This window comes from Phoxinus phoxinus, assembly GCF_949152265.1.
Source record: "Phoxinus phoxinus genome assembly, chromosome: 13".
NCBI lineage: Eukaryota > Metazoa > Chordata > Actinopteri > Cypriniformes > Leuciscidae > Phoxinus > Phoxinus phoxinus.
Window position 1 is genome coordinate 20,578,133 of NC_136888.1, and position 27,439 is coordinate 20,605,571.

Genomic DNA, 27,439 nt, shown 5'->3' on the forward strand with positions numbered 1-27,439 from the left:
GATCATTAAAGACAGATGGAAAAAAAAAAAACCTCAGTTTCCTTAGAGACCGTTCACACAGAAATTAAAATTCTGCCATTTGCTCAGCTCCTTTTTGTTACAAACCTGTGACTTTAATCTTACACAAAACGACAAGAATTATGGTGTTACCAATTAACTAAAGTAAACTAAGTTTTAAAAGCTTTAAAGGGAACAAAAGTACCATGAAAGTATCCTAAAAGTAGTTAATTCAACTACCAAGTCAATAGTTGTGTGAAGAACAGACCACGATTGAATGGGATACTCCACCCAAAAATGAAAATTCTCTGATCATTTGATTACCCTCTTGCTGTTCCAGATGTGTATGACTTTTTTTCTTCAGATGAACACAAACAAAGATTTAAAAAAAAAAATCCAACTTTGTGAGTCCATATAATGCAAGCGTATGGGACCTCCAAAGACCAAGCTTCTTTAAGTCATTTCACAATAAAGAAAGTACATCATATAGGTATGGAATGACATGAGGGTCCATTTTTGGATGAACTTTCCCTTTAAATCAGGGGTGTCCAATCCTGCTCCTGGAGGGCCGCTATCCTGCAGAGCTCTAGCCTGGGAAAACCCAGACCACTCTCAGTTGTAACTGAGTTAGGGTCTGGCAAAGCTCCATAGACAATTCATTTCCACAGGGGCGTCACCAACGGACGTAGCTCAAATGGCTCTGGGCGCAATTGGATAGATCTAAAACCAATCAGAGCATAACGTATGCAGGACATAACGTATGCAGAGCGACGGTGAAACATCTGAGACTCTCAGCAATTCTCTGTTTGTGTTTTTCAGGAAGATGTAGCAATGGCTTCTGAGGACTTTTACCGTTTTTGTAAAAAAAATATGTTAATAGCTGGTGTCCACCGCCACTCCAGCAACATTTTTGCAACATTTGCAAAATCTGTGTCACCGTCGCTGCTCTGTCGTCATCGTGTAAAGCCCGCCCCAACGTTTCTGATTGGTGCCGCGATTTCGACGGATTGGAAATGGGTTTCAATGGGCTCTTTGCCAGATCCACTTGCAGAGCAAATCTAAATTTGCCGGAAGTGGTCTGGGTTTTCCCAGGCTAGCAGAGTTCAGCTCCAACCCCAATTAAACACACCTGAACCAGCTAATCAAGGTCTATAAGCATCTAGAAACATCAGGCAGGTGTTGGAGCTAAACTCTGCAGGACAGTAGCCCTCCATGACTAAGTTTGGACACCCCTTCTTTAAATTTAGTGTTAGCATTTCCTTTTTTGTCATAGCCAGCCTGTAATGTACAAACCAAACCACATGCGTAAGACCTGTTTGAACAATGATTTTATATTTTACTTCTTTTTTTTTTCTCTCTGTCTTTTGTCCTCTGCTCCCAGTAGACACTGTTTTCTTTTTAGCACCTCAAACCTGTGGAAAATAAGCAGTGTGATGTTTTGACCCTGTTTCCTTTCAGCATAAATGTGCTTCCTGTAGTCGGTTTGTGTTTGATTATTTTTTTTTTGTGTGCTATGTGTAACTCCAACTTTGATAGCCAGTTTGAGCAGAGGGTTCTTGTACATACCCTAAAATTAGAGTTTGCTCTCAGAAATCTGAACATGTGTCTGTGTGAACCCTGGGTGGGCAAAGAGGAGGGTGGGAACAAACCTCAACCACGAAATACTCCATTCACAGACTTTCCATTTCTAACTTATCATTCGTCTGTTTTAGTGGTGCTCTGCTAACTACATATTTTCATGGGACCACAAATTCAGAGTGTGTAATATATTTTAGATGATAAAGTATTTCTATTATGAAATCTAAAAAAATTAATTACTTCATAAAAACATGCGTTGTTGTAAAATGTTTAAGAAACATTTTTTTATTCTATCAGTGTGTCTTTATTGTATCAGTGTATCTCTGTGTCTCTTTTTAGTGTTGGATGACGTAGATGAAGGTGAGAGGTTTGAGTTTGACAGCAGTAGTGATGAAGCCCCCGAGGCGGATCGGCCACCCCCTGACCCTGAGGGAATCTCCGTGCCTCCACCCTGTTCATCAGCAGCCAGGGACGCACCCGTGAATGGAACAAGTCCAAACCCAGAGAACTTACTCACCGCAGAGGCTGATCTGCCCCCTCCACCCCAGAACTGCCTCACTAATAACAGCCCTTTGGCTCATGAACCCTTCCCACAGGGGGATCTACCTCCTCCTCCTCCTCCTCCTCCCATAGAGCTCTGTCACAATGCAGCAGAGGGCCATGACAGAGACCCTCCACCAGCACTAGAGGGCGCTACAGGAGCTGCTGCTCACAGAGAGCAGGACGGTGAGTGTACAGTGGATACTAAAATTATGATTTTTATCTATGAGATTTATTAAAACATTTATTTGTTAATTCTGCTTTCTAACGACTGCTCAGAAATCGCTATATAATTATTTTTTTCTATTAACAGCACTGCACTATATATATATATAAAAAAAAGTGATACGTTTTATCTCAGATGCGATTCAAAAAAGTACTTATTTTCCAGATAGTATTTTTAACAATTTGCTTTAATACAATACCAATTATTTAATTTTGGAAACAATTATTTTATTTTATCTTCCTCAAAATATGAAACAATATTTATAAATATATATATATATACACAATGATGTCTATGTGTATTACTGACTGGAAATCAAATCTACAGCCATTTTGGTGGCCGCCCATTGCATGAAATACCTATTTGTTTTGTAAATGCTTGCACGGTTTCTGAGGTTACATTTGTCTCTTTCTTTCCTTCAGTCTCTCTCTTTCTTTCTGACTGTTCTTTTATACTGCAGACATAATCTTGAGTTATTTATTTGTATCATGAATCCTTCCCACCTAAGATAATATAAATGGACAAAGATAATTCACTAGAATAGCTGCTTAAACTCTAAACAAACAACACGTGATATTTCTATGTCCTGCTTTCCTACATCAACTTTCGTACTTTCTGATCAATAGAGAGCAGCGGTGCCGGTGTGGTTCCCACCTCGAAGCCCAAAGTCAGCCCCTACTCTGTGATTGACATCGCCCCTATCCAGCAGCAGCAGCTGTCAGAGCAGAGCGGCCCTCCCTCCTCTCCCCCAGCCAATGAGGGTGAACGAGACATTCACAATGTACCCAGTAGCCCAGGGTTGCCCTCTGGGTATTCAGTGCCAGTGCCCTGTGGTTATGCAACGCCCTCAAATGTGCCGGTGATCCGACCAACCTACACAACCCCAGTTATCATCCGACACTTCTCTATGGATGAAGATGGTAAAAAGAGAGATTATTCTCATCTGTTACCCTTTCATTTATTCGCTCTGCTGGTCTGCTTGGAATAGGGGTTCACACTCACCATACATATTCTCTCTCTTCACTTTGCGTCTTGTACACTTTACACAATTGCTCTCTGTCTCTTCTTTTTCTGAAGTTTTGCCATGAGGAAGTTGGGGATAAATTTAGCTGTGGCTTTGGCTGCGATGAAGTTTCCTGTTTTTTCTCTAAAGTGGCCTGAATGTTAACTAAACTTCTACATGTCCGTTCTCAAATGAAATTATGATGAAGAAAGTAATGCAGTGCTAAATGTATATATACAGTCCAACGTCACAAAGCTTGCTAGGTCCATAAACCTCTATTATAATAAACGAACATCAATGGCATAATAACTAAGCGAACAGTTGGAAAGCCATTCTCAAATGTATACATATTTCACAAAACCATTCTTGGCAGACATCATAATTAGTATCTGGTTTTGGAAACCGATTGAAAACTAGCACCTTCATTAAAGCAATGTAGTAGTGTATTTAGTTAAAGCAAAGTCATCGTATATTTTAGTGTTTCAAAAGCAGTGTATTTCAAAAAGTGGAGTATTTCAAAAAGTGTGAGTGAGTGAGTGAGTGAGTGAGTGAGTGAGTGAGTGAGTGAGTGAGTGAGTGAGTGAGTGAGTGAGTGAGTGAGTGAGTGAGTGAGTGAGTGAGTGAGTGAGTGAGTGAGTGAGTGAGTGAGTGAGTGAGTGAGTGATATTACATTTTTAAAATTCATATGTATGCACAATTGATAATTATAATTCTAACCATTTAAGCTTTATCCTTAAGTTTTACAGTTTTTAGAGTTATGAGAATGATATATTCAGGCAAGTGTGTCTAAACTGCTAGTGTAGGTAGAGATGAGAGGGATAAAAACAAAAGCATTGGCTTAAATTTTATTGGAGACTCTCAGTAACACATGTCTGTCCCCTTGTGGTGTAATGTTTTTCAAGCTGTAAACTTGATCCGGTTGAATGTTTATCTGTGCATCTCTGTTAATGCATAAACTGTTTTGATGTGTCCTGCAGTGACTGTGGTGGGAGCTGGAAATACCCCAGTGGACAGGTGAGTGAGACCGCACAGATGCAGTGTAGTACTGCTTTACTTAGATGTCTGATGCATATTACTGTCCTAATGCTGTATGAAACATCTTGCATATGAACTACTTTTTTTCTGTATTTGTGTGTTGTTGTTGTCAATACTGCTATGCAAACAAATATATACATTTGAAGGGAAGTTTGTATATATACCAATTCCAAATGTTTTGTCCAGTGTTTTTAGTGAAGAGTGTCCAGTCATCAGAGAGGAAGATGCTCTTACTAAGTGGGTATCAGACCCAGCAAACACAGCCTGGATGGAGAGTAAGTACTTAGCATTTTGCTAGGCTGATAAAATACTTGGATTTGGTTTGGGTTGTGAATGTATGAATGAAGGCTTGTTCGCCTTGTTCAGCTGTGTTTCCTGTTACTGTAGAGAATCTCAGACATTTCCTTCCTTCTCTTTGAAGAACTGCTCAGCCTTTTTCAGTGGCGCATATTAATGTCCACTGCGCTGTTTTGGCTTGGTTGCACATTTGAAATTGTAAGCCATGTGTGTTTGTTTGCATGTTTCTGTTTGTTTTAGGTCCAGATGAAGTGATTTATGATGATGTACCGAGAGAAAACTCAGGATCCACTACAGGTTTAGTATCTGGTCATTTTCTTGTGTGATGCATTTATTCATGTCTGTTAAGATATTTATTATCCTATCAGCTAACAGCCAAAATGCAGTGCATGTACAGCCTAATAGGGGTCAGTGTATATGTATGAGTGTGTGTGTCTGTATATACTGTATATATATATAGTACTGTAATATAATAGTTATACTGATATATTACTATTACTGTTTACAGTAATTATTTTACTGGTATACAATACGTTAATCTTGTGATTCCACACCACATACCATATACAGTATCTGTTTTGGCCTGCATATTCTTTTTTAATAGCTACAATTATTAATAATTATATTCAAATTCAGATTAGTTGATAGATTCAGAATTGTATCTGTAAATCCCCCACCTCTGCAGCATGGCTATGGAAATGTGAGAGAAATGAAAAGTGAGAGTAAAATGTGCCCTCTCAGCAATAAGGCTGTGTCATGTGACTGACATCTCTGCTGTTATGGTTGATGACAGTCATGAGGGAATGAATTTGGACTGTTTTTTGTAAAATGTGAAAACTGTGTGCATGTCAGACCCAGATGAGATGATCTATGATGATGTTGAGTTCGGGGAGGAGGGCGGCAGCAGCTCGCTGGACAACGGCTGGAGCTCCAGTGAGTTTGAGAGCTATGAGGAAGCCAGTGACACAGAGAACGGACATGGAGAGAACGGTCTCCCAGATGCCTTCGTCAGGGGCCGTGCACCCAGCAAGAAAACACATGTGTGTATTTACACTACTACTGTCTCACTCTCATTCTTTCTCTCTTCTTCTTTTTTTCTCTGTTGTTTAAATTGCAGCTGTTTCTTTGGTGTGAACATTGTGTCAGTGTAGTCAGATCTGATGTCTGGATCATTTTTTTTTAAACATTTGCCCACACTAATATTTAAAAACAATGAGAAAAGTCTTTAATCTGCCCATAATGGTTTTGGTTTTGTTTGTATGTGTAGGCACTGATTTAGTAGATGAGGTTTATTTGAGTGAGTGTGTGTGTGTGTTTATTTCAAAGTCTGACCAGGGAATTGGTTTATTTTTGAACTGGCAGAACAAATTTAGAGTCAGATCATTTGAAACCTTTTTTGAGAGAGGGATTTGTAAGAGTCTAAGGGTGTGTATGTGTGTTCGTGTGTGTAAGGTCTAAGATTCATTGTTAGGAAGCGTCCAAAATGAAATAAAAAAGAATATACAAAGATTTTAATATTTATAATCATATGTAATATTTATGAATCATATGTCTGGCATGCCATTGTTTGCAACCAACAATAGCTTTGTCTTGTGTCACAATTTTATACTTAATATTACTTCAATCGTGATTAATTGAATCTAACTAAAGTTTTTGTTTATATAATATATGTGTGTATGTATATGTGTATGTGTGTGTGTGTGTGTGTGTGTGTGTGTGTGTGTGTGTGTGTGTGTGTGTGTGTGTGTGTGTGTGTGTGTGTGTGTGTGTGTGTGTGTGTGTGTGTGTGTGTGTGTGTGTGTGTGTGTGTGTGTGTGTGTGTGTGTGTGTGTGTGTGTGTGTGTGTGTGTGTGTGTGTGTGTGTGTGTGTGTGTGTGTGTGTGTGTACATTATATATATCATGTGTGTGTATATGTACATACACAGACAAGCATACACACAAAATATATAATATATATATTATAATGTTACATACTGTATATTATATAAACAAACTTTTGTTAGATGCTATTAATCAGGATTAATCTATTTGACATCCGTACTTAAAATACTTTTTTTTTTTTTTTACATTTATTTCACAATTAATTTGATTCTTTTTATATTTATTTATTTTATTTGTTTATTTATGGTAGTGTTTTTAATAGTATTTTTTAATGTTGGACATCGCCCATAACAGGGGAATTTTTTAAATAATATAAGTAATTGTCAAATTATTATTGAAATATTATGGAATTTTATTGTCCGTGCACCCCTGTTATTTTGTAAACAACAGCATGCCACATAGACATTTAAGAATATTAACGGAGTGAGTTTCAAAATAAAACAAGGGAATGATGGAGTTATGCAGTAACTCGTTCTCTGCCCCCTGTTCAGCTGTCTGAAGATCTGACGCGTTTGAAAGAGCACTATGAGAGAAAGATGCGAGATCTCATGGCAAACACAGTGGGAACAGTAGAGCTACAGCAGCTCAAACACAAACACGAGCAGAAGGTAAAAGAACGAGAGCGTGTACGTGTATGTCAGCGTGACGTCTCTAGAGGTGCTCTTTCTTCTCTGTGCTAGTGCTGGTGGTGGGCTTCTTCTGACCTCCGTCATCCCCACTAAACATCTGTTTGCATCTCCATAGATAAAGCTTTTGTCATCTGTGGAGACTGAATGTTGTACACATTTTGACCTCCTTCATCCTCACTTCATGTGTGGCTTCGCATGTCATTCTGTGTTTAAAATTGTTGTTATATGATTTGTTTCCCCCTTAGTGACTGCCACAGCAGGGCACAACATTGATTAAATGGTTGAATAAAGGGACTTTGAATCCGAAAAATCTGTTGAGTTCTGCATGCACAGATTTGCTGTTGCGGAGCTGCAGTTGCAGTTGTTGTTTCTCTTATTTATCCATCAGACTTCATGTTCCCTCATCTCTCATTTTACCCATGTGGTGTGTCTGTGTCGGTCTTTTCATTGTGTGTTCATTCACAACATAATTTAGTTAGGATGCATGTTTTTTGAAATCCTATGTTCAAGTTGGATCGTTCTTCTCCATGGTGATGGGTTCATCTTGGTAATTCCTATCAAATTGATGTGAAATCTTAGGGGTGAATTCACTAAAGAGTTGCTCCGCTTTTGCGTCCGGGTTTCCTGCACAAAACCTCCATCTTATTCAATAAACAGTACACTGTGTACTTTTTTTCTGCACAGATTTTGTGAGCTCACTCCTAAATGATGTTGCATGTGCTACAGATGCAGCGGCTTGTAAAAGCAGCTAAAGATGGAACTAAAGATGGTCTGCAAAAAACCAAAGCCGCGGTGAGAAAGGGACGATCTTTCATCCGCACCAGATCTCTCTGTTATGGTAAGAGCACAAATGGTACAACCTCCGACGTAATGAATTCACAGAGGATTGTCACGTGGGGTAATATGCCTCTTCTGTTTAATTTATTTGTCTGAATCCACCATTCTTTCCTCAGAGAAGAAACCCAGCTGTTTTGATGAAGAGTCAGATCTGTTCATCGAGGTGGAGTGTTTTAATGTTGACCCAGTGCTGAGACCTGCACCTGATGGGCTTTCTCAACACCAGGTACTTTTTACTAACTTTTAACCGATTTTATGTACTATTAATACTTTTATTCAACAAGGATGCGTTCAATTGATCAAAAGTGACAGAAATCTTTCATAATAATGTAAAAGTCTTTACTGTTTCAAATAAATGCCAATCTTTGTATTTTTTCAGATTTCAAATATTAAGCAGCACAACTGTTTTCAACATTGATAATAATAATAAGAAATGTTTCTTGAAATGTTAAGAAATGAGTGTGACTGAAGTGCCCTTGTACATTGTTTTTGTGTGTGCATGAACAGGTGATGAGGAGATGCATTCTGGAGATGATTCTAGAGAGTGAGAAGAACTATCTGGAAGCTCTGAAGAGAATTTTAGAGGTTTACTATTTTTGTCTGTTTTACCTGTGCTGCTTTACATTACAGTGGAGAATTTGTTTTTAAATAACCTTTTGTCATTTGACTGTCTGCACATATTCATCATCCAATAATGTACTTTTTTTTTTTTTTTGCACATAACAGCAATATGAGAAACCACTGGCAGAGATTGAGCCTCGGTTACTGAGCGACCGCAAGCTTAAGGTGGTGTTTTATCGGATTCGGGAGATCTTGCAGTGCCATGCCCTGTTCCAGATGGCGCTGGCCAGTCGTGTGTCTGACTGGGACGAGCTGGAGATGATCGGAGATGTGTTTGTAGCGTCGGTGAGATATCTGATTTTATGAATTAATTTATTTGTTTGTGGGAGGACATACACAGCACTGATCATCTCGAAGATTCAGTTACTTTTATTTTATTTTTTGAAGTTTAAGAGTTTTAATGTCTATTTCTAAGAGAAAACAGCTGCATGAACATCATGCCTCTAAAATCTTAAATCCCAAACTTTTATGTTTTTTTTTACATGTACAAACCTTCTCCACCTTTAACCATCTGTTGTGGAAATTATCACATTAAAAAGTATCATGGTTTTCACTCTTATGTTTGTGCCGTCACCTCTGTCTCTTCTGCAGTTTTCTAAGTCTATGGTGTTGGACGCGTACAGTGAGTATGTGAATAACTTCAGCTTGGCGATGGGAGTGGTGCGGAAGGCGTGTGCATCTAAGCCCTGTTTCCTCGACTTCCTCAAGGTTAGACATCCCAAAAGAGTCCAGAATGTTCCTGTGGTGCAGTAATTACATGGCAAACAGTTTTGTACTTTTCTGTTATGTAATTCACAATAATAAGTCTTAAACCTTATTTAGATGATCTAAATCCTAAAACAGGCAGAATTAAAATAAATATCCAATATCGGCCAAAATATAATGATGATCTCAATGGTGAATTTCCACATTCAGGTCAAATGCTCATCAAAAGTGGGTGCCGGCAGTGTTTGACTGGATTGCAAAAATAACAACTACTCAGTGTAAATGAATATTGTTCCTTTAAACAATAATCAATGTGATCAAAAAGTAAACATTTGGCAAGGATGATACTATCAAAAGTGATAGTAAAGGCATTTACATTGTTACAATTTTTTTTATATATAACTTTTAATTCATCAAAGAATCCTGAAAAAATGCTTCACGTTTCCCACAAATATATTAAGCCGCACAACTGTTTTCACAATTGATAATAATAAGAAATGTTACTTCAGCAACAAATCACCATATATATTAGAATGATTTCTGAAGGATCATGTGACACTGAAGACTGGAGTAATGATGCTGAAAATTCAGCTTTGCATCAAAGGAATAAATTACATTTTTAAATATATTCAAATAGAAAATCAGTTATTCTGAATAATAATAATTCACAATATTTCAGTTTTTACTGTATTTTTGATCAATTACGTACAGCTTTGGTAAGCAGAAGAAGCTCCAAGATTATTCATGCTGTTTGTGTTATGTTCACAGCACCGTCAGGAGACTAACAAAGACCATCTGACCCTCTATGGACTGATGATGAAGCCTATTCAACGGTTCCCTCAGTTTATACTGCTGCTGCAAGTGCGTCTTACCTCACACGCTCTTTCAGTACTGTTAATATTAAGAAAATATATGTGCTCCAGTACACTCATTGCAAAAAAATATCTCCTGAAGAGGGCGCCTCTTTCTTTCTCATCCACATCACATCAAGAGTCACTTTCATGTAGTTCATGAACTCGCTTAAAAGGCAAAACTTTCATTGACGATTATGTTTTCAATCACTCCATTTTTCTTTTGTTATAATTTTCAAAGGCTACTATAACATCTTCTGCGTCTCTTTGTAGGACATGTTGAAAAACACACCAGTGGGCCATCCCGATCGTCTTCCGCTTCAGATGGCTCTCACTGAACTGGAAACGCTTGCCGAAAAATTAAACGAGAGGAAAAGAGAGGCCGACCAGCGCTGTGAGATCAGACACATTGCTAAGGCTATGAATGAACATTACCTCAACAAGGTACTGCAGCCCCTCTGCTGACTGATCGCAGTTGCACACCTCAAACCCGTTGTATGAACGTGTGGGTGCTTAGTCAAATATGTCATTTGACATTTGGGAGTTTCACACAGTGCAGTTAAACCTAGAGTGTGTCTGAGCCCTGCTGTCACTGATATGAAGTCAGTACTGAGCCAATACTGTAAACAGAACCAGCTTGAACAGTCCACACCATCTGGGGCTTAAATTTTGCTTAACTTTGCACTCTTTGACGGCTTGCTCTTCTTGTGGATGGATAGGTGTTTTTTATTTTCTAAATATACTTAGAGTAAGTTTAATTTCCATCTAACATAAGGTATGAAACGCATTTTGGATTTTAGATAGACAAAATGGCATCCAATGATTTTTGTTAAACATACATGAGCACATACATGACACATGCCCCCTAAGCTAATAAAGGCTTAAATCAACTATTAACCAGCAGCTTCAAGAACCAACACTGACTGGAGTAAAACAAAAAGATATGCCATATACCAGACTATTTTAGATAACATACAGTTCAACAGTTAGAGGTTAGCTTTTTTTAAAAAAAAAGAAATGTATACTTTTATTCAGAGTGCATTGAACATTTATAATGTTAGAAAAGGTTGGTTTAATTTTTTAATTTCTATTCATCAAAGAATCCTAAAATATTATCAGGGTTTCAGCAAAAATATGAAGCAGCACAACTGATTTCTGAAGGATCATGTGACACTGAAGACTAGAGTAACGGCTGCTGAAAAGTCAGCTTTGCCATGGTATGATTAAATTACTTATTTAAAAATATTATTTTTATATATTTCACAATATTGCTGTTTTGCTGTAATTTTGATCAAATAAATGCAGCCATAAAATACCTCTCTCAAAAATATTGTTTCAAAAATTGGTAAACGGGAATATTAATCAAACAATAATACTGAAAACATGTACAGTATCTCTCTTCGCAGAATAATTTTAGCTTCAATAAGCCATTTGAAGAAATGTAAGCCTAAAACAATTTATTGTTTTAAAATTTATTTACAAGCCTGCTTCTTAGTTAAATTCTGACACCTCTGAATCTGTATTGATGTATCATTATTTTCTAATAATCACTCAAATAGAAATATTTTTGCTAAGCATGAATTTTTAAAAATTGAAAGTAGAAAAAAATAGAAAGGTTCTGATGCAAACAGATTAAAACATTTCTGTGGCCTCTTTTAGCTAATAATATAACATTATGAATAATTCATAATTAAATAATAAGTAGGCGTATATTTAGCATATTTTACTGTCCATTTTATTCCACTCAAATCATCCTGCTGTCTATATTGGACAAATATGTGTGTGGTCAGAGTCAACTGATGAGTGAATGTGACAAAGTAGGACCCTTAAATATTTTATCCCCAGCTCAACCCTTTTATTGCTGTTTCTACTTCTCTCTCCATTCATCTTTCTCTCTCTCTCTCTCTCTCTCTCTCTCTCTCTCTCTCTCAGCTGCTAAGCAGCGGCAGTCGTTATCTGATTTGTTCTGATGACGTGGTGGAAACGGTTTATAATGATCGTGGGGAGATCATTAAGACTAAAGAACGGCGGGTCTTTCTTCTGAATGATGTTCTCATGTGTGCCACCCCCAACCAGCGGTATGACCATTACACATTATCTGCAATAACTGTCAGTCTAAACTGTTTAGCACAGCATCACTCAGAAAACATCTAATCCTGGATATTTAGAGTTAAACCTTCTTCCTCCACACAAATCCCTCCTCCATCTGAGTAAACCAGTGTTTCTCTCCTCCAGCCCCTCTCAGGATGGTGTGAGTGTGGGAGCTGGAGGTGAAGGTGTTCCCTCAGGACAGCGCTTCCTGCTCAAGTGGAGTGTGCCTTTGAGTTTTGTGGAGGTCGTGGAGTTTGGCTCCAGCGAAGAGATGGGCGACTCCAGATTTCCCCCCTTGCACTCAGGAGATAAAGTCGTCATCAATGCTAAACCTAGTAAGTTCTTTATACACACAATTTTTTTTTATTCAAAAACATCTACTCTGCACCAGATTTTCGTAGTTAACTAAAAATCTGTCTGAATCTGGGTGCAAAGAGTTATTTTCAGGTATTACTGGAGGTATTACACAATCACAAATATATAGAGAAATATATAATGTACAATATTTTTTAATTATCTAGATTTTACATATTATTTTACATTTTAAATACCTACATTAAAATCTACATTTTATCTACATTATCTACATATTTTCAAACTAGTTGTCAAAAGCACAAGCTCACCTGCATGTACTAAAGTATTTAACCCAAGCGACTATCCCTGTGCTGAGGAGTGCACAATCATTACTATACAAATATATTAGTAATTATAGTTGAAATGGTCTTTGGCCGATCACAGGTTCTACTCTTCAGGGCAATGGTAACCCCAAAAACTCAGACATACCAGAAAACATTTTTAATTAAATTAATAGAGCATTAAACACTGACAGATTCCCCCCTTATATTAATATTGAGCAAAACGCATGAAATAACACTTAATTTTAACATTTGCTCTCCTTTAACAGTCAGAAGCAAAGCATGCTGGGAACTAGAAATCTATTGTAACTCATTCCTTGAATGTGTGTGTATATATATGTGTGAACATACATTCACATTTATATGGGAACATGTATGTGCAATATATGTACACAATAAAGGATAAAACTATGTGAATATTACATGTAATGCTATTTTTGTATTTTCTATTCATTATTATACAGCCATACATGGTCAATGCATATATTGATAGAAATATAAGCACTGTTTTCCCATATATGGAAATGTATTATGTAATATATCGCATTATATTTTGCAGTATATTCCCATATATTTTTGTTCAGTAAGGGTGGGCCATAAACTACAGAGCTCATGGTCCATCTACTACAGAGATCACTACCAAGACCACCGACTGTGTTCTTAAATGAGGCTTTCCAGATGAAATATCACTGTCGCTTTTGTGTGCTGGAATTTGTTTTGGATATAAATGTCTGCTTGATTCAAAAATAATCAAACAACTTAACTTAGCCAAGTGATTGAAGCAATAGGAGGAAGTGCTCAGAGAGATATCCATTCTGCACCACACTTAAGCAACAATACACTTGTGTTATTTTTAAACGTGCATGAGCAGTGATGTGACATTTAAAACACTCACAATTATTCAGAAAAATACACGGTCAGATTTCTGACACATCCAGATAAAGTTTCCATGGAAAAAATGACACTGAAAACATTGGTGTTAGACACTGTTTACTGTGCTTTCCAGACAGTGTCACGTCTGACAAAATCGTGATTGAAGTCTGGCTTTTAATGCAAGATCTTAAAAATGAATTATTGATGGAAATATGTCAGGAGAATGGGAAAGACCAAGATAACTAGAGGGAGAGAGCGAGAGAGAGATGGGGATATGGAGAAGAAAACGTAATAGAGAGAACTCAAAAGCTTTTTTGCTTAAAGAAGGGGTGTTATACACCACATTTCTCCTCATTATACCTAGCAAAACAGGATTCTTTGAAGTGTTCGCCTAGCACTAGTGCTGTGCTAGTCAGCTAAAAGTCGTCTGTTTTAGTAAATTGCCTGTTTCCTCAGGGATTTCAGACAGAGAGTTGTTTTAAAAATGGCTGCTGTCTCCCCTCCTGCTGTTCCAGCGCATCTGTAAATATGGGTTTTAATGCAATGAATGATGAATATTCATAATGTTGTCCTGATTTACAGAGCTGTATTTTTGGGGGGATTCTACAGTTCTAGCAGCTGTTATAGACTCCAATGCAGAAAACGCAGAATAATAATAAAACGCCCCTTCAGTGCTTGACCCCTAATGACACAATTCTTTTTAAAATCATCTGCCGTTGAGGTCGTCTTTTCTCTCCTCGCAGGCAGTCTGCTCTGTTTTTGTGGTTTGAAGAGAACAGGTCACACTGACTCATGAAGCTGAACAAAAGAGGAAAGACTGTTTTTCCTGTTTCACTGCGTCTGCTCTATTCAGCACAGCTGAGGTGACAAAAGAAGGGACTCCGGTGGGATTTTACAAGACATTATGTAAAAACCCGCACTGTAGAAGTAATTCAGTTCTGTAATTCTCATCTGAATGCTAGTTTAACTTTTACAGTTTTAGACAGATGAAACGCACCCAACTCTCTCTGCCGTTCCTCTAATGTTGGAAGATAGAAAAATCACTTTTCAGCGTGGTCGAAAAAGACGGGTGTTGTCTCTATGGTTACTGAAATCACATTCTGTGTGCAGGAGCTGCTCTGATTCAAACTAGAGCACTGAATCAAGAGCTCTTGCATTCCCAGCCCCTTTCTTTCTTTATTCTCTCTCGTTGTACTTTTCCTATTCTAATTAACCATGGAGAATAAAGCTACCAAGAGTGATGTCACTGTTGGAAACTTTGAAAAGGTTTCAGAGACGTTCCAGAGCACCATTTTACATGCATTCATTTAGCAGAAACTTTATTCAAATTGAGAATGTTTAAATGTTCTATCTAGTTTTTCAGTTAAGTTTATTAGTATGTAAGACTGAATTAAGTGCTGAAGTACCGCCATAGTCTTTGTCAATGTTATTTTGGAATTATTGATGTACTATTATAGTGTTTATTAATATTGAATTAGCTTTTTATTTTTATATTTTCAGTTTTCATTTTGATTTTAGTTTAAGTTTGAGTAATCTTATGTTCTTATATTTCTATATAGCATTAATAATTTTTTATTATGTATTAGTTTTAGTCATTTTTTTAAGTTTAAGTTTTTCGTCTTTATATTTATTTATTTCAGTTTTATTTAAATGACTGAAATACATTTTCAGAAAGGTTTGGTTTTAGTTTATGGTTTAAAGCACAAGGAGTTAGTTTTGTCCTCTTTTAGAAAACTTTGACCTTAGGGAGAATAAAACATCCTTTTGCCCTCACATCTTTAAGCACCTCTTCAAGAGATAAATGTTGTATACTTGCAGAGCCTGACACTTCTGAACAAAAGTAAACACACAAACGCAGCCAAATACAGACTGTGTGTGTTCTTATATTGACACAGTCTATGGCTGCCCCTGCCTCCTGAGTCTCATGTCTCATGTTTCTTTAGTGAAACTCTCAAACAAAACTGATGTACAGTACTGAGACATTATTGGACTCTGCTCTTCATAGAACACTGTCTAATGGCAACATTATTTTGATATATTTATTAGCGAACATGTCACTTCAGTTACTTTAAAATGCTTACAAATGTTTTTAATTTACTTAAGAAAATTTGTGTATATGTGAGACTCCCATTTTACTTCAGCTTAACCTAAAAGAAAATTGTTAACTGATAACTTAACTGTTCCCCTCACTCTCTACTCAACATTTCTGTCTCTCTCTCTCTCTCACTCTCTCCATCTCTCTATCTCTTTAACTTGAAAGAGCAGAGCAGCACATAGCAGTCTATTGTATGGGACAAAATTTGGGAGATAGTCAGACCCACACAGGACAGTCTTTATGACTCTAATTTGAACAAGTGTTTAATGATTCGCTATGATTCGATGATCAATACTACTTTGACTTTTGCAGATAAATTGTATATGGGTCCAGGGCAGCTGTACCAGGACCTACAGAACCTGATCCATGACCTGGGTTTGGTGAACCAGATCTCTACCATGATCAGCAGTCTGAAGGGGAACTATCAGGTGAGGTGTTCATTTCACTGTTTTGCTGAAACCAGGATGCACGCAGTTCTTGTCACTTAAGTCAATTTAACACACTCTCTCTCTCCAGAATGTCAATGGGACAGTTGCTCAGGATTGGGTTTCAGGTCTCCAGCGACTCATTTTAAAGAAAGAGGAGGAGATTCGTGCAGCTGATCGCTGTAGGATACAACTACAGTTACCAGGGAAGCAAGACAAGTATGTGTGACCTCAGCTTGACCTCAGCTACCATCCAAAAGTTTGGGGTTGATACAATTTTTTTTTAACGTTCATGAAAGAAGTCTCTCATATTCACCAAGGCTGCATTTACTTGATTAAAAATACAGTCAAAACCGTAATGATGTAAAATGTTATTACAAATTTTAAATGATTGTTTTTTATTTTAATATATTTTAAAAATGTAATTTGTTTCTTGTGATGGCAAAGCTGAATTTTGCTGGGTCCTAATGCCCCAGTATAGTGGTGGGGACACTATACGGTCAAAAAGCACCGTTCTTTGGATGAGACATTAAACCGAGGTCCTGACTCTCTGTGGTCATTATAAATCCCAGGATGTCCTTTGAAAAGGAGGGGTTTAACCCTGGAATCCTGCCAAATTTGCCCATTGGCCTCTGTCTATCATCATGGCCTCCGCTCCTAATCATCCCCATATACTGATTGGCTTCATCACGGTCTCCACCAATTAGCTAGTGTGTGGTGGGTGTTCTTGCGCAGTATGGCTGCCGTCGCTTCATCCAGCTGGATGCTGCACATTGGTGGTGTTAAGGAGATTCCCCCTTCCATATGTGAAGTGCTTTGAGTTATTTAGCGCTTTATATTTAGATTGTTTCAAACCAGCTTTACAGTGATAAACAGGAAAATAATGATTCAATGATGCAAACAGAATTCAATTATGCTGTAAAGCAGCTCTAAAAAGACAATAGTAAACAGTCATTATTCAGTTGCTGTTCAGGGTTGATTCATTTCCGTCAATAACTGTGTAAAGTACATCAATTATGAAATGAGTTCAATTCAGCTATAAAGCAGCTCTGCAGAAACAGTGATGTCATCATCCAGCTCAGTTCAGTTAGTGTGACTCATTCAATAGTGTAAAATCAGTAATATTGCTGAATATTAAGTTTTAATGTATTTAGTGTTTATTGGGATCTATTGGTTTCTGCATTGCTGAATTTATGCATACAAGACAAAAATTAAAGTATTAATGTTTTTAATAGTGTGCATTATCATGTGCATATGTTAATTTTAGGGGCCATTTTTATTATTATTATTAATTAGGTTGCATTATCATGTGCATATGTTAATTATACGGGCCATTTTTATTATTATAATTAAAGGATAATTCCGGTATTTAACACCTTGAGTCTATATTGTAGTTTGTTTTGGATGAACAAGAGTGGTGGACAACATTTTTTTGACAATGGTTCCTCTCTCGAGTTTTTGACTATAAAAGAATTGGCCATGGACCCATTTAACATTGGAGTCAATGGGCATGTCCAAAAATGTCATTAAAACAACCTTTAACATTAGTTTTATAAAACTGTGCAACTCACCGAGTGATTAGTGATGTTAGTTGATGTTCCAGAAACAAAAAGTGTTGCGAAATACAGTTTCTGTCGTGTTTTATTCGTCATTTTGTAAAATCCCATTGAATTCTGTTGAAGGACTGAGTGCTCGTTAATATAAATGCGCTACCGGAAACGGAAAGGGGGCTGTTTACATTTGGTCGATGTAGTCTTTTTGCTCGCTTCCGTTTCTCATAAGGCTAGCGAGCAGAGCAACTGTGCTCCGGGAGAGTAAGCGAAATAAACAAACAAAACCTTGAAAATATTGAAAGACGTGACCACTGACCAGTGCAATATGAAGTTGAACTCGACTGTGACCGTGAGTGTCCCGCGAGACATAAACATCGGTTATCGCCATCAAGTGGTCGGGAGTGTGCTAACGCTTCCGATTCAAATATTGAGCGGAAGTTACACGGTTGTGAAGTGTCTGAAAAAATAGTTCCACTATAGCAAAATAAACGGATTGGAATCATATATTGCGACGATATATTGTTTATAATCATCAACGAACACCACTAACCACTCGGTGAGTTTAACAGTTTTGTAAACGAACATTATTGGCTGTTTTAATGACATTTTCGGACATGCCCATTGACTCCAATGTTAAATGGGTCCATGGCCAATTCTTTTATAGTCAAAAACTCGAGAGAGGAACCATTGTCAAAAAAATGTTGTCCACCACTCTTGTTCATCCAAAACAAACTACAATATAGACTCAAGGTGTTAAATACCGGAATTATCCTTTAATTAGGGTGCACAAATATGCCAAAACAGATTTATTTAGGCTTAATTCACTTTTTAAAACTCAGGCTTTTAAATGATCAAACTTCCATGTCTCTGTGTTTATGTGACTCAGTGGTTTAAGAATGACCTCAAATCCCTAATCAGACCCCAAAGAAATCTTGTGCTGTTATTATCCTCCTCCTGTGGATCAGAGGCTTTGGAGTGTGCAGTTGTCACAAACATACGCACACACCGATTATTTGTGACTGTATGCTTGGATTTTAGTGTCTGGATTATAGGAGTATCTTTAGACTCCCAGCTGTCAAACTAATCTCTCTGATAACATAAATCTCTCTCACCACTGTGACTGCTGGAAAATGTATGCAGTTGACTTTTTTTGGAGTTTGTGGTGGGAGTGGTCTGGATTACATGACCTCACTCTTATGCTTCTGGTCGTTATCTATTATTTATATCTACACTATGAAGTTGTGTAGACAGTTAAAAAGAGTCTTCGAAAGTCATAGAAATATAAATTCATTGCCAATTTAGAAATATGGAAAAGTTATCAATTCTGTGTCGTGTTGCTTTAGTATTGAAACTGGCCAATTGTTAAATCATATCCTGCAGTTACCTTATAAACCGGAAGGGACCATGTCTGTTTCTCCAGCTGTCTGACCAGCTGAATCCATGCTGAGATATTTAGACTACCCAGGAGATTTGTATACCGCCCAATACATGTCCTGTGAATCTAGACAAACATGTATTGTTTCTATTGTAAAAAGCTTTTCCTGAGGTAAAATCGTAACTTTGTTTGTGATTTTTCATTTTTCAGGTACGGTAGACCCACGTTCTTCACTGCGGTCTTTAACACTTTCAGTCCATCCATCAAGCAAGCTTGGATCAGTAATCTGCAGATGGCTAAATTGGCTCTACGTACGTGTCATTTCCTGTCTCAGTATCCTGTCTTTGTCTTTTACTCTTTTATAATTAGAGATTTAGGGCTTAAAAGCCTTAAAAACTGCTTCAAAAACGTCTGAAAATACATTTAAACATACCTTAATATGATGTTCCCAACATATTTTCTAAATAAACATGTCCGTAAAATATTGTAAAAATTTTGCCATCTGGATTCATATTGTTCAGCGTGTGAATCATCGCTCGGCCGAGCCAGAACTGAAAGTTCAGTGCAGACAAATGGATTATAATACTGGCAACTGGAGGACACATATGGGAATATCATTGATTTGTAGAATCTGAAGAATGCTTCACTAATGTAATGTTTTTGTACAGAGGAAGACAACATCCAAGGCTGGTTTTGTGCTGAAGATGATGGTAATCAAACGAGGAAGCAGAACCATCCTCTCTTACTCAGACAGATGGCTGTGGTCATGTCCAAACTACAGGAGTTCAAGGTGACATACACAACGTCTAGATTATCATTATTCCTTATAATAACAAAAATGGTTTAAATGAAACCAGTGTGTATTTGTGTTAGGTGGAGTGTGCAGTTCACAACCCAGAGCCTCACGTGAACACTGACAGCACTGCGGATCTGCCGGTTATGGGTCATGGATGTGTGTGGGTGAGTCGAGAGACAATTTACAGTCTAAACATCAAATTATTGTATAATAAGTCCACTATGGAGCAAATCCTTACAGTCTGGTGTGTGTGTATGATTGTTTCCAAATTGTACTTGACCTGAACATTTTTTTAAATAATTTTTAAAGAAGTTTTGAAGTCTAAAATCATAATTAAACACTGTTCTGTGTGGGCAGTGAGAGTGCAAGGTTGCATTAAAGGCTTTATGCTGTATTTTCTGTATAGAAGGTCGTAAAACATTCCCTTTTCTAAGACGCGTGAGAGCCTACAGTGATGAGCTGCACTCCTTTAAGTGTCCCATCAATCTGAGAATTTTTTTTTATTTCGCCTCTGGAAAAAGCCTCAGACTTTAGTACTCATATCAGTTTTGTATAGCAGTTCTGCAGGACAATGAATAGTTTTTACTGGTGTGTAGATTCTGAAATCAACTTCTCTTTCTTTTCAGGTGGCCAGCTGCACCAATCACATGGGTCAGGTCTCCATTGTGGCATTGCAGAACTCAAATCCTAAAGTGACAGAGTGTTTTAATGTGGAGTCGCGTATTCTCTGCATGACGTTTGTGCCTCTGGATGAGCCCGTGGAAAACAGAGAGGGGAAGCCTGAGGATCGGAAAGCCAATGACACACCGACTGTGTGCTTGGGCATGGAGGAAGGCAGGTGTGTACATCACCCAAAACTTCCACAAACACCATATAGATGAAGAGGAGGTGTGATGCCCTCCATTTTCTTGTGATGCTCAGTCTATAAACCTGATAAAATTATGTTTTCTTTTTAGTATATCTGTGTATAAGAGCAGCCAACGCGCTAAGAAGGTTCGTCTGCAGCACTTCTTCTCCCCTGATAAGTCCAGCATCACGTGTCTAGTGTACAAGAGTGGGTGTCTGTATGCAGGCCTGGTCAGTGGTTCACTGGTCGTCTACTCCAGGGCAGATGGTAAGGAGTTTCTTTCTGCTGTGATTGCTGTATGAATCTTGATAAGGGGTATGAATGTTGAAAATTTGGTTGAATGCTTTTTTTTTTTGTATTAGGAAAAAGTAAAAAAAAACAGTACGGGTTGCTGCTGGTGTGCTTCTTGACTAACCAGCAAGGCTTTCTTGATCAACCAGCCAAAGCTAAGTTTTGCTGGTTAACAGCATGGCTATGCCATTAAATAACCCAGAAAATAATAAACTGGCCTTCAGAATTCATGCTGATATAAGTTGGTGTCAGCAGGGAGTGCTCTGGAAAGTTCTCAAGGAAAGCGAGACGTTTAAAAATATTTTACCCCATCTCTTATTAATTCTTTCCACAGCTGTTTTTCTCGCTGGAAAGCTCATATTCCATTTCACTCTCACTCCATTTTTCTGCTGCCAGAGACACCGATATTTAATAAATATTTTTGGGTTACTGTGTAATACTCGGATTAATTGTATTTAACAGACTTTTTTTAAAGGAACACTCCGACTTTTTGGGACTTTAGCCTATTCAACTTATCCCCCAGAGTTAGATAAGTCCATACATACCTTTTTCATCTCCGTGCGTGCTATAAGTCTGTTTGACGCACCCACCGCTAGCCTAGCTTAGCACTAAGACTGGATGTAAATGGTTGCAGCTAGCATACTAATCCAAATAAGTGACAAAATAACGCAAACATTTTCCTATTTACATGTTGTGATTTGTATAGTCACAGAGTGTACAAAAAAACAAAGTCACATGAGACACAGACATATTTTAACCGGAACTAATATTTTAACGAATACTGGGAACTATATTCTCTGAAGGCGAAGCACTGCTACTTGGGTGGAGTGATAACCGCAGCACCTGAGACGCGCCGTGGTGAGGAGCAGAGAGTTCGTTCAGAGCGCGTCTCAGGTGATGCGGTTTGTTCTTTGTACACTCTGTGACTATACAAATCACAACATGTAAATAGGAAAATGTTTGCGTTATTTTGTCACTTATTTGGATTAGTATGCTAGCTGCAACCATTTACATCCAGTCTTTGTGCTAAGCTAGGCTAGCGGTGGGTGCGTCAAAGATGAAAACGCACGGAGATGAAAACGGTATGTATGGACTTATCTAACTCTGGGGGATAAGGTGAATAGGCTAAAGTCCCAAAAAGTCGGAGTGTTCCTTTAATGATGCTGTTGTTTCAGGATTAGCCATATAACTGAGCAGTGTTATTTATATATATAGTTTATATTTATTTATATTTGATTGTGATGTAACTTTTATACAACACTATTAAACTAAAAGTTAAAATTGAGTAATTTGCATTATTCATAATTCACTATTGTAAAAAAAGAAAAGAAAAAAAAGATTGCTGCCTTAAACATCCAAGTTGATTGTACTTAAAAATGTTAGTCATTTCAACTTAAATTAAATTCAATTTAATTGACTTAAAAAGGACTTGAATCTTGTATAACTTATAAAAAAGTTGAAAATTCCTTAACTTAGTTTGATGAGTTAAAACAATGTAAAAACATGTTGTCATAACTTATTTATCATACTTTTTTTATCATTTAATTTTTTACTGCGGTGAAAACCGTTACAAATGAGGTTAACACTGTTGGAACACATGTATTATTACAGTATATACAGTATATAATGTCAAAGTTTGTCTTTTTTTAAATAAATTAACTTTTATTTAGCAGTCGCATTACAGTAAATTGATCAAAAGTGACAGTAAAGACATGTATAATGTTACATTACAAAACATTTATATTTCAAATAAATGCTGTTCCTTTGAACTTTCTATTCATCAAAGAATCCTAAAAAAAATTATCGTTTCCACAAAAAATATTAAGCAGTACAACTGTTTTCAACATATAATATATAATAAGAAGAAATGTTTCTTGAACACCAAATCAGCATGTATAAAAACTGCTAATTTGTACAAAAATACTGCATATAAAAATACTTTTTAGTGTGCTCTTTAACATTCCCATAATGTAATACTCACAGGATGAGTAATTTCGGAAATACAGCACAGTTTCAGATAAATACATTTACACAATTATATTTTTGTCTGACAGTAGCATTATCAGATTATGAAGGTTGTGTTTTGAATTAAACTATGCCTTTGTTTACATTTGACTAATTCAGCTGAATACAGAATGACTAGGCATTTGATCAGTAAAATGTATGTCCTCATTAAAACACTTATTTTTCCTCTTACATCACTTCTCATCACAAATGTATTTGAATCAGAGCAAGAGACAGAGCGGGAATGCTGTGTAGGCGCTGGTGTTATGTAACTCTCTTGAGGCAAACAAGCTGAATAAAGATCCACTCAAATACGCTGGAGGGTGGGATGATACAGGCAGAAAGAAACAGATGCTGGCTATCAGTGATTTGTGGAGATTATTATGGGTCAGTGTAAATGTTATCAAACATATTTAATATTACTGTATTACTTCTTGATCATATAACTGTAGGCTTTGTGAGAATCTTTTTTTTTCTTCTTCTAAAAATGTTAAAACAAACCACACACATTTTAATGATAGTGTCACATTGCACAGCGACTGTAGCCACTTTTCCCTCATCTGTCTTTAATACAAATTATTTAACTTATAAATATCCTGTGTTTATTGATTGCCATTATTTTATCCATTGTATATTTACACTTCAGTCTATTGCATCAAAAGCAGTATGTGCTGCTGAATCCGCTTACTTTGGATGTCAGAATGTGTCTCAAAATATAGAGGTTCACAGGTACCAGCTCCAAAAAAGATGATCCAACACAATTTTGATGGAAAAGTGGTACTAGTATTTCCACTGCGAGTTGTGAGTTATTTCACCTCAATGATTGTCAGGTCTCTTTTCAATCGTGCCTTTGTGAATTAAACAAACACTCAACACGCCTCCATTCTGCTCTCTGAATGCTGTGAGGTCATTTATATTTCTGCAGGAAACCCACACACACAGTGTGGGTGAGGAGCACAGGATGTAGTATCTGCCCTACCCTTTGTGTGACAAACATCATTGTAACCTTTAACCTGATTTCTTTCTCACATTCAATGTTCACAAGCCCTTATCTTCTCTGTGCATTTAAACCAGTAATATCTGAGATTCAGATTGTCTTCATGTCTTTTCTCGCCCTCACAGACGGTTCCTGGGTCGAGTCAGGGGCCCGTGTGCTGAAGTTGGGAGTGTTGCCGGTTAAAGCCCTGCTGGTGGTGGGTGAACACGTCTGGGCCTCATCGGGAGGACAGATCTTCATCATCAGCACACAGACACACACTATGGAGGTAGTACAGCACTTTACACACAGATTTCTGCACACCTGTTTTGATCAGTATTCCTACTGAAACGACCAAGTTTTTGTTCAGCAAACAGTGGTACGGTCTACCAGAATCACTTACTTACTATAAAATCCAAATATCTATAGGACTTCATTCTGTTAGGCATATTTTACATAGTCAAAAAAAAAGGTTCTGAATGGCAATAGGCTATTATTTGCATATTTAAAGATATGTGTGGGTCTATATTTTTATGACCTAAAGCTGTGATGCTACTAAGAGCTATGCAATTTATCTTAAGATAGAGAGAACTCTTTCTTTCTTCATTCACTCTCTCACAGTACATGGGGACAGAGAGGCCTGCTGTGATCTCAGAATATTAAAGCCATGTCTTCTTTGTCCTACACCCAGATACTGACACACTGACCTGTTATCCAGCCAACATCACTAAGCTCATTAGCCTTCAACAGCTCTGCTTACTGTCAAATGATTGGCTCAAATGGAAGAGAGTGAGGGACGAATATGTGCGAGGTGTGCTGGAAAGAAATATGAATCCGTGATGCAAATAGAAAGTGAAATTTCAGATCATCTTTAATGAGATGAAAAGCACAGATTTTTATGTGCAGAAATGCATGAGCCAGATTGTTTCCTAGTTTTCCAGTCTAATAATATTGTGGGTCTGATGTGCTTGTGGGATTTGCATTCCACAAACCCTGTTAAATTTCCCATTGCAGTTCCCTGTTATTTGTTTGCTCCAGCAAATACGTCAAGCTGTAGTTAGTATATGAGAATCTAAATGTCGTCCTGAAGTGGGTCACATCAGAATCAGCTTTTCCTTCTCTGGACCTTCTTGTTGGTTACCTCATTCCTCAGATGAGTAGGTTACACAGACAGACTTTTCCAAAAAATGAAGCCAAGCAAAGTCAGACCAGTGTTTTCCAGCCCAGTCCAGAATCTAGTGCATAAAAGTATGTTTGAGTTTAGATGCTTATTTATTTATAAAAACTGTGTGTATGTGTGTTGACAGCGTCAGTTTGAAGCCCATCAAGAAGAGGGAATGATCGTCTCCCATATGGTGGTGGCCGGTGTGGGGATCTGGATATCCTTCAGCAGTGGCTCCACTCTCCGACTCTTCCACACTGAAACTCTCGACCACCTGCAAGACATCAACATTACCACAGCCGTCAACAACATACTCCCAGGTATAGTACGATATGTCAACACAAAAACTCACCCATAACAGATGGTGCGGTAAATATTCACCTATACATATTCAAAGTGTAACAGGCCAGCTGGTAAGAGTTTTGTGGGTAAACCTCACTCCCCTGGCCTTGAGGCACACTAGCGACTGACGCTAGAGGCTGATGTCTTTAGCGTCCTTGTCAGCGCATCCGCCTCCCATGCCGGAAACACCAGTTCAAATCCTGCTTGGTGTAATGCGAGTAGAATCGGAGGGGTAACTTAGGTGCCGTGACCCGGATGGGAGTGAGGTTTAGGGGGGTGAGTGTAACACAGGCCAGCTAGTAAAGGTTGTGCAGGCAAACCTCCCTTCTCTGGCCTCAAGAGGCGCACTTGCGACTGACACTAGAATCTGCGGTCTTTAGTGTCCTTGTTAGCGCGCCCGCCTCCCTTGCCGGAAACCTCGGTTTAAATCCTGCGCGGTGCGAGTAGAATAGGAGGGGTTACACAAGGTCTTAAATGGATAGTTCACCCAAAAATGAAAATTCTGTCATCATTTACTCACCCTCATGTCGTTTCAAACCCATAAGACTTTAGTTCATCTTCAGAACACAAATGAAGATACAGTATTTTTAAAGAAATCTGAGAGATTTCTGTCTTTCCATTTGAAAGTCTTTCACCCAAAACTCACACATCAAAATATTAATAAATGACAGCAGTGCCGTAACGTAAATTCCTTCATCATACATCATGATCGTGTCTCTTCAGAAGACTTGGATTAAGGCACTCGATTCACAGAGCTGCACGATTAATCACAATAAAACCGCACGCGATTTGGCAAAGGCTGCGATTTATTTTATGCGCAGCTTGTCAGTGCAGCTGATTGGTTGTATATGCTGCTCCATCTGAACACCAGAGGGCGCTCTCACGCAAACACGCCAAATATGCCCCGCCGCAGAAGTACAATAATGCATCATTCCAGGAAAGCCCTATCGCTGTAGCTGAATAAACAGAAGATGGAAACGCTTTGATTAATAAACACACGACTGCCTTATTCTGTGTAAGAAGCCACATCATCTCACAGAAGGATGCTCAACTGTCGTTATGAAGTGAGTTTGGAGTAAAAGCATGTTATTAAATGTTGTCTTTTGTTGGACAAGAGGTTCATAAATGCTTCTCATGTTTGGAAAGATGTTTGACGCGTGTTGCTTTTTCAAATGCGCGTTATAAGTGACTCAAACTCAGTGCTTTCAGATGGAGCAGCGTTTACAGAGCCGTACATCAATGACAAGCTGCGCATAAAAAATAATCGCGATAAGCCAAATTGGTTTAAGTGCGATTTCATGTAAATTTCGATTAATCGTGCAGCTCTATATGGATTTATTAAAATTGTTTTCTATTATGAACATTTTAAAGCATCATTTTCATTTTTGGGTGAACTATCCCTTTAGGGATGACCAGTAGAAGTGATAATTCAATGCTTAATGTCACAGGTTAACCTGGTGACTTTATAAACTTGGACTTACATACATCCATTTCACTGATACTGTGCATTGCCGGCAACATCAACATCTGTGTACACATCAGGAAGGTGTTATGGAGTTTTTGTTTTGTTCAGTCTAAGGTTTGTTACTGCTGTGTTTTGTTATAGTTCAACTCTTTATAGTTTTTCTTAAAGTTTGTCATTATTTGTCTATAATAACAGAATGCCAGAAAACACAATAATTCATATGATAATTACCTTTATTTTTCCACATATTTCCCACAAACCTTATTGCAGTTAAACTTCCCGGTTCACACTCTGTACAACCAAACCCA

General features: G+C 37.7%; 1 protein-coding gene across 3 annotated transcripts in view; it reads left to right on the plus strand.

Annotated features, from left to right (window-relative positions):
- Nucleotides 1-27,439, plus strand: part of arhgef10 (Rho guanine nucleotide exchange factor (GEF) 10) — a 55,580-nt gene that overhangs the window by 17,621 nt on the left and 10,520 nt on the right. For 2 of the 3 annotated variants that reach the window (XM_079632283.1, XM_079632284.1), the window contains exons 3-27: nt 1,915-2,301; nt 2,968-3,261; nt 4,322-4,358; nt 4,566-4,654; nt 4,917-4,973; nt 5,529-5,716; nt 7,050-7,166; nt 7,914-8,025; nt 8,141-8,250; nt 8,532-8,609; nt 8,751-8,930; nt 9,237-9,353; nt 10,119-10,211; nt 10,475-10,645; nt 12,134-12,279; nt 12,437-12,627; nt 16,208-16,323; nt 16,412-16,539; nt 19,459-19,559; nt 19,917-20,038; nt 20,122-20,208; nt 20,671-20,882; nt 21,001-21,158; nt 24,309-24,451; nt 25,470-25,644. In XM_079632283.1, coding sequence (XP_079488409.1) covers nt 1,915-2,301; nt 2,968-3,261; nt 4,322-4,358; nt 4,566-4,654; nt 4,917-4,973; nt 5,529-5,716; nt 7,050-7,166; nt 7,914-8,025; nt 8,141-8,250; nt 8,532-8,609; nt 8,751-8,930; nt 9,237-9,353; nt 10,119-10,211; nt 10,475-10,645; nt 12,134-12,279; nt 12,437-12,627; nt 16,208-16,323; nt 16,412-16,539; nt 19,459-19,559; nt 19,917-20,038; nt 20,122-20,208; nt 20,671-20,882; nt 21,001-21,158; nt 24,309-24,451; nt 25,470-25,644 — 3,609 coding nt within the window. The remainder of the gene's footprint in view (nt 1-1,914; nt 2,302-2,967; nt 3,262-4,321; nt 4,359-4,565; nt 4,655-4,916; nt 4,974-5,528; nt 5,717-7,049; nt 7,167-7,913; nt 8,026-8,140; nt 8,251-8,531; nt 8,610-8,750; nt 8,931-9,236; nt 9,354-10,118; nt 10,212-10,474; nt 10,646-12,133; nt 12,280-12,436; nt 12,628-16,207; nt 16,324-16,411; nt 16,540-19,458; nt 19,560-19,916; nt 20,039-20,121; nt 20,209-20,670; nt 20,883-21,000; nt 21,159-24,308; nt 24,452-25,469; nt 25,645-27,439) is intronic. The other variant, XM_079632285.1, reaches the window with a different exon arrangement.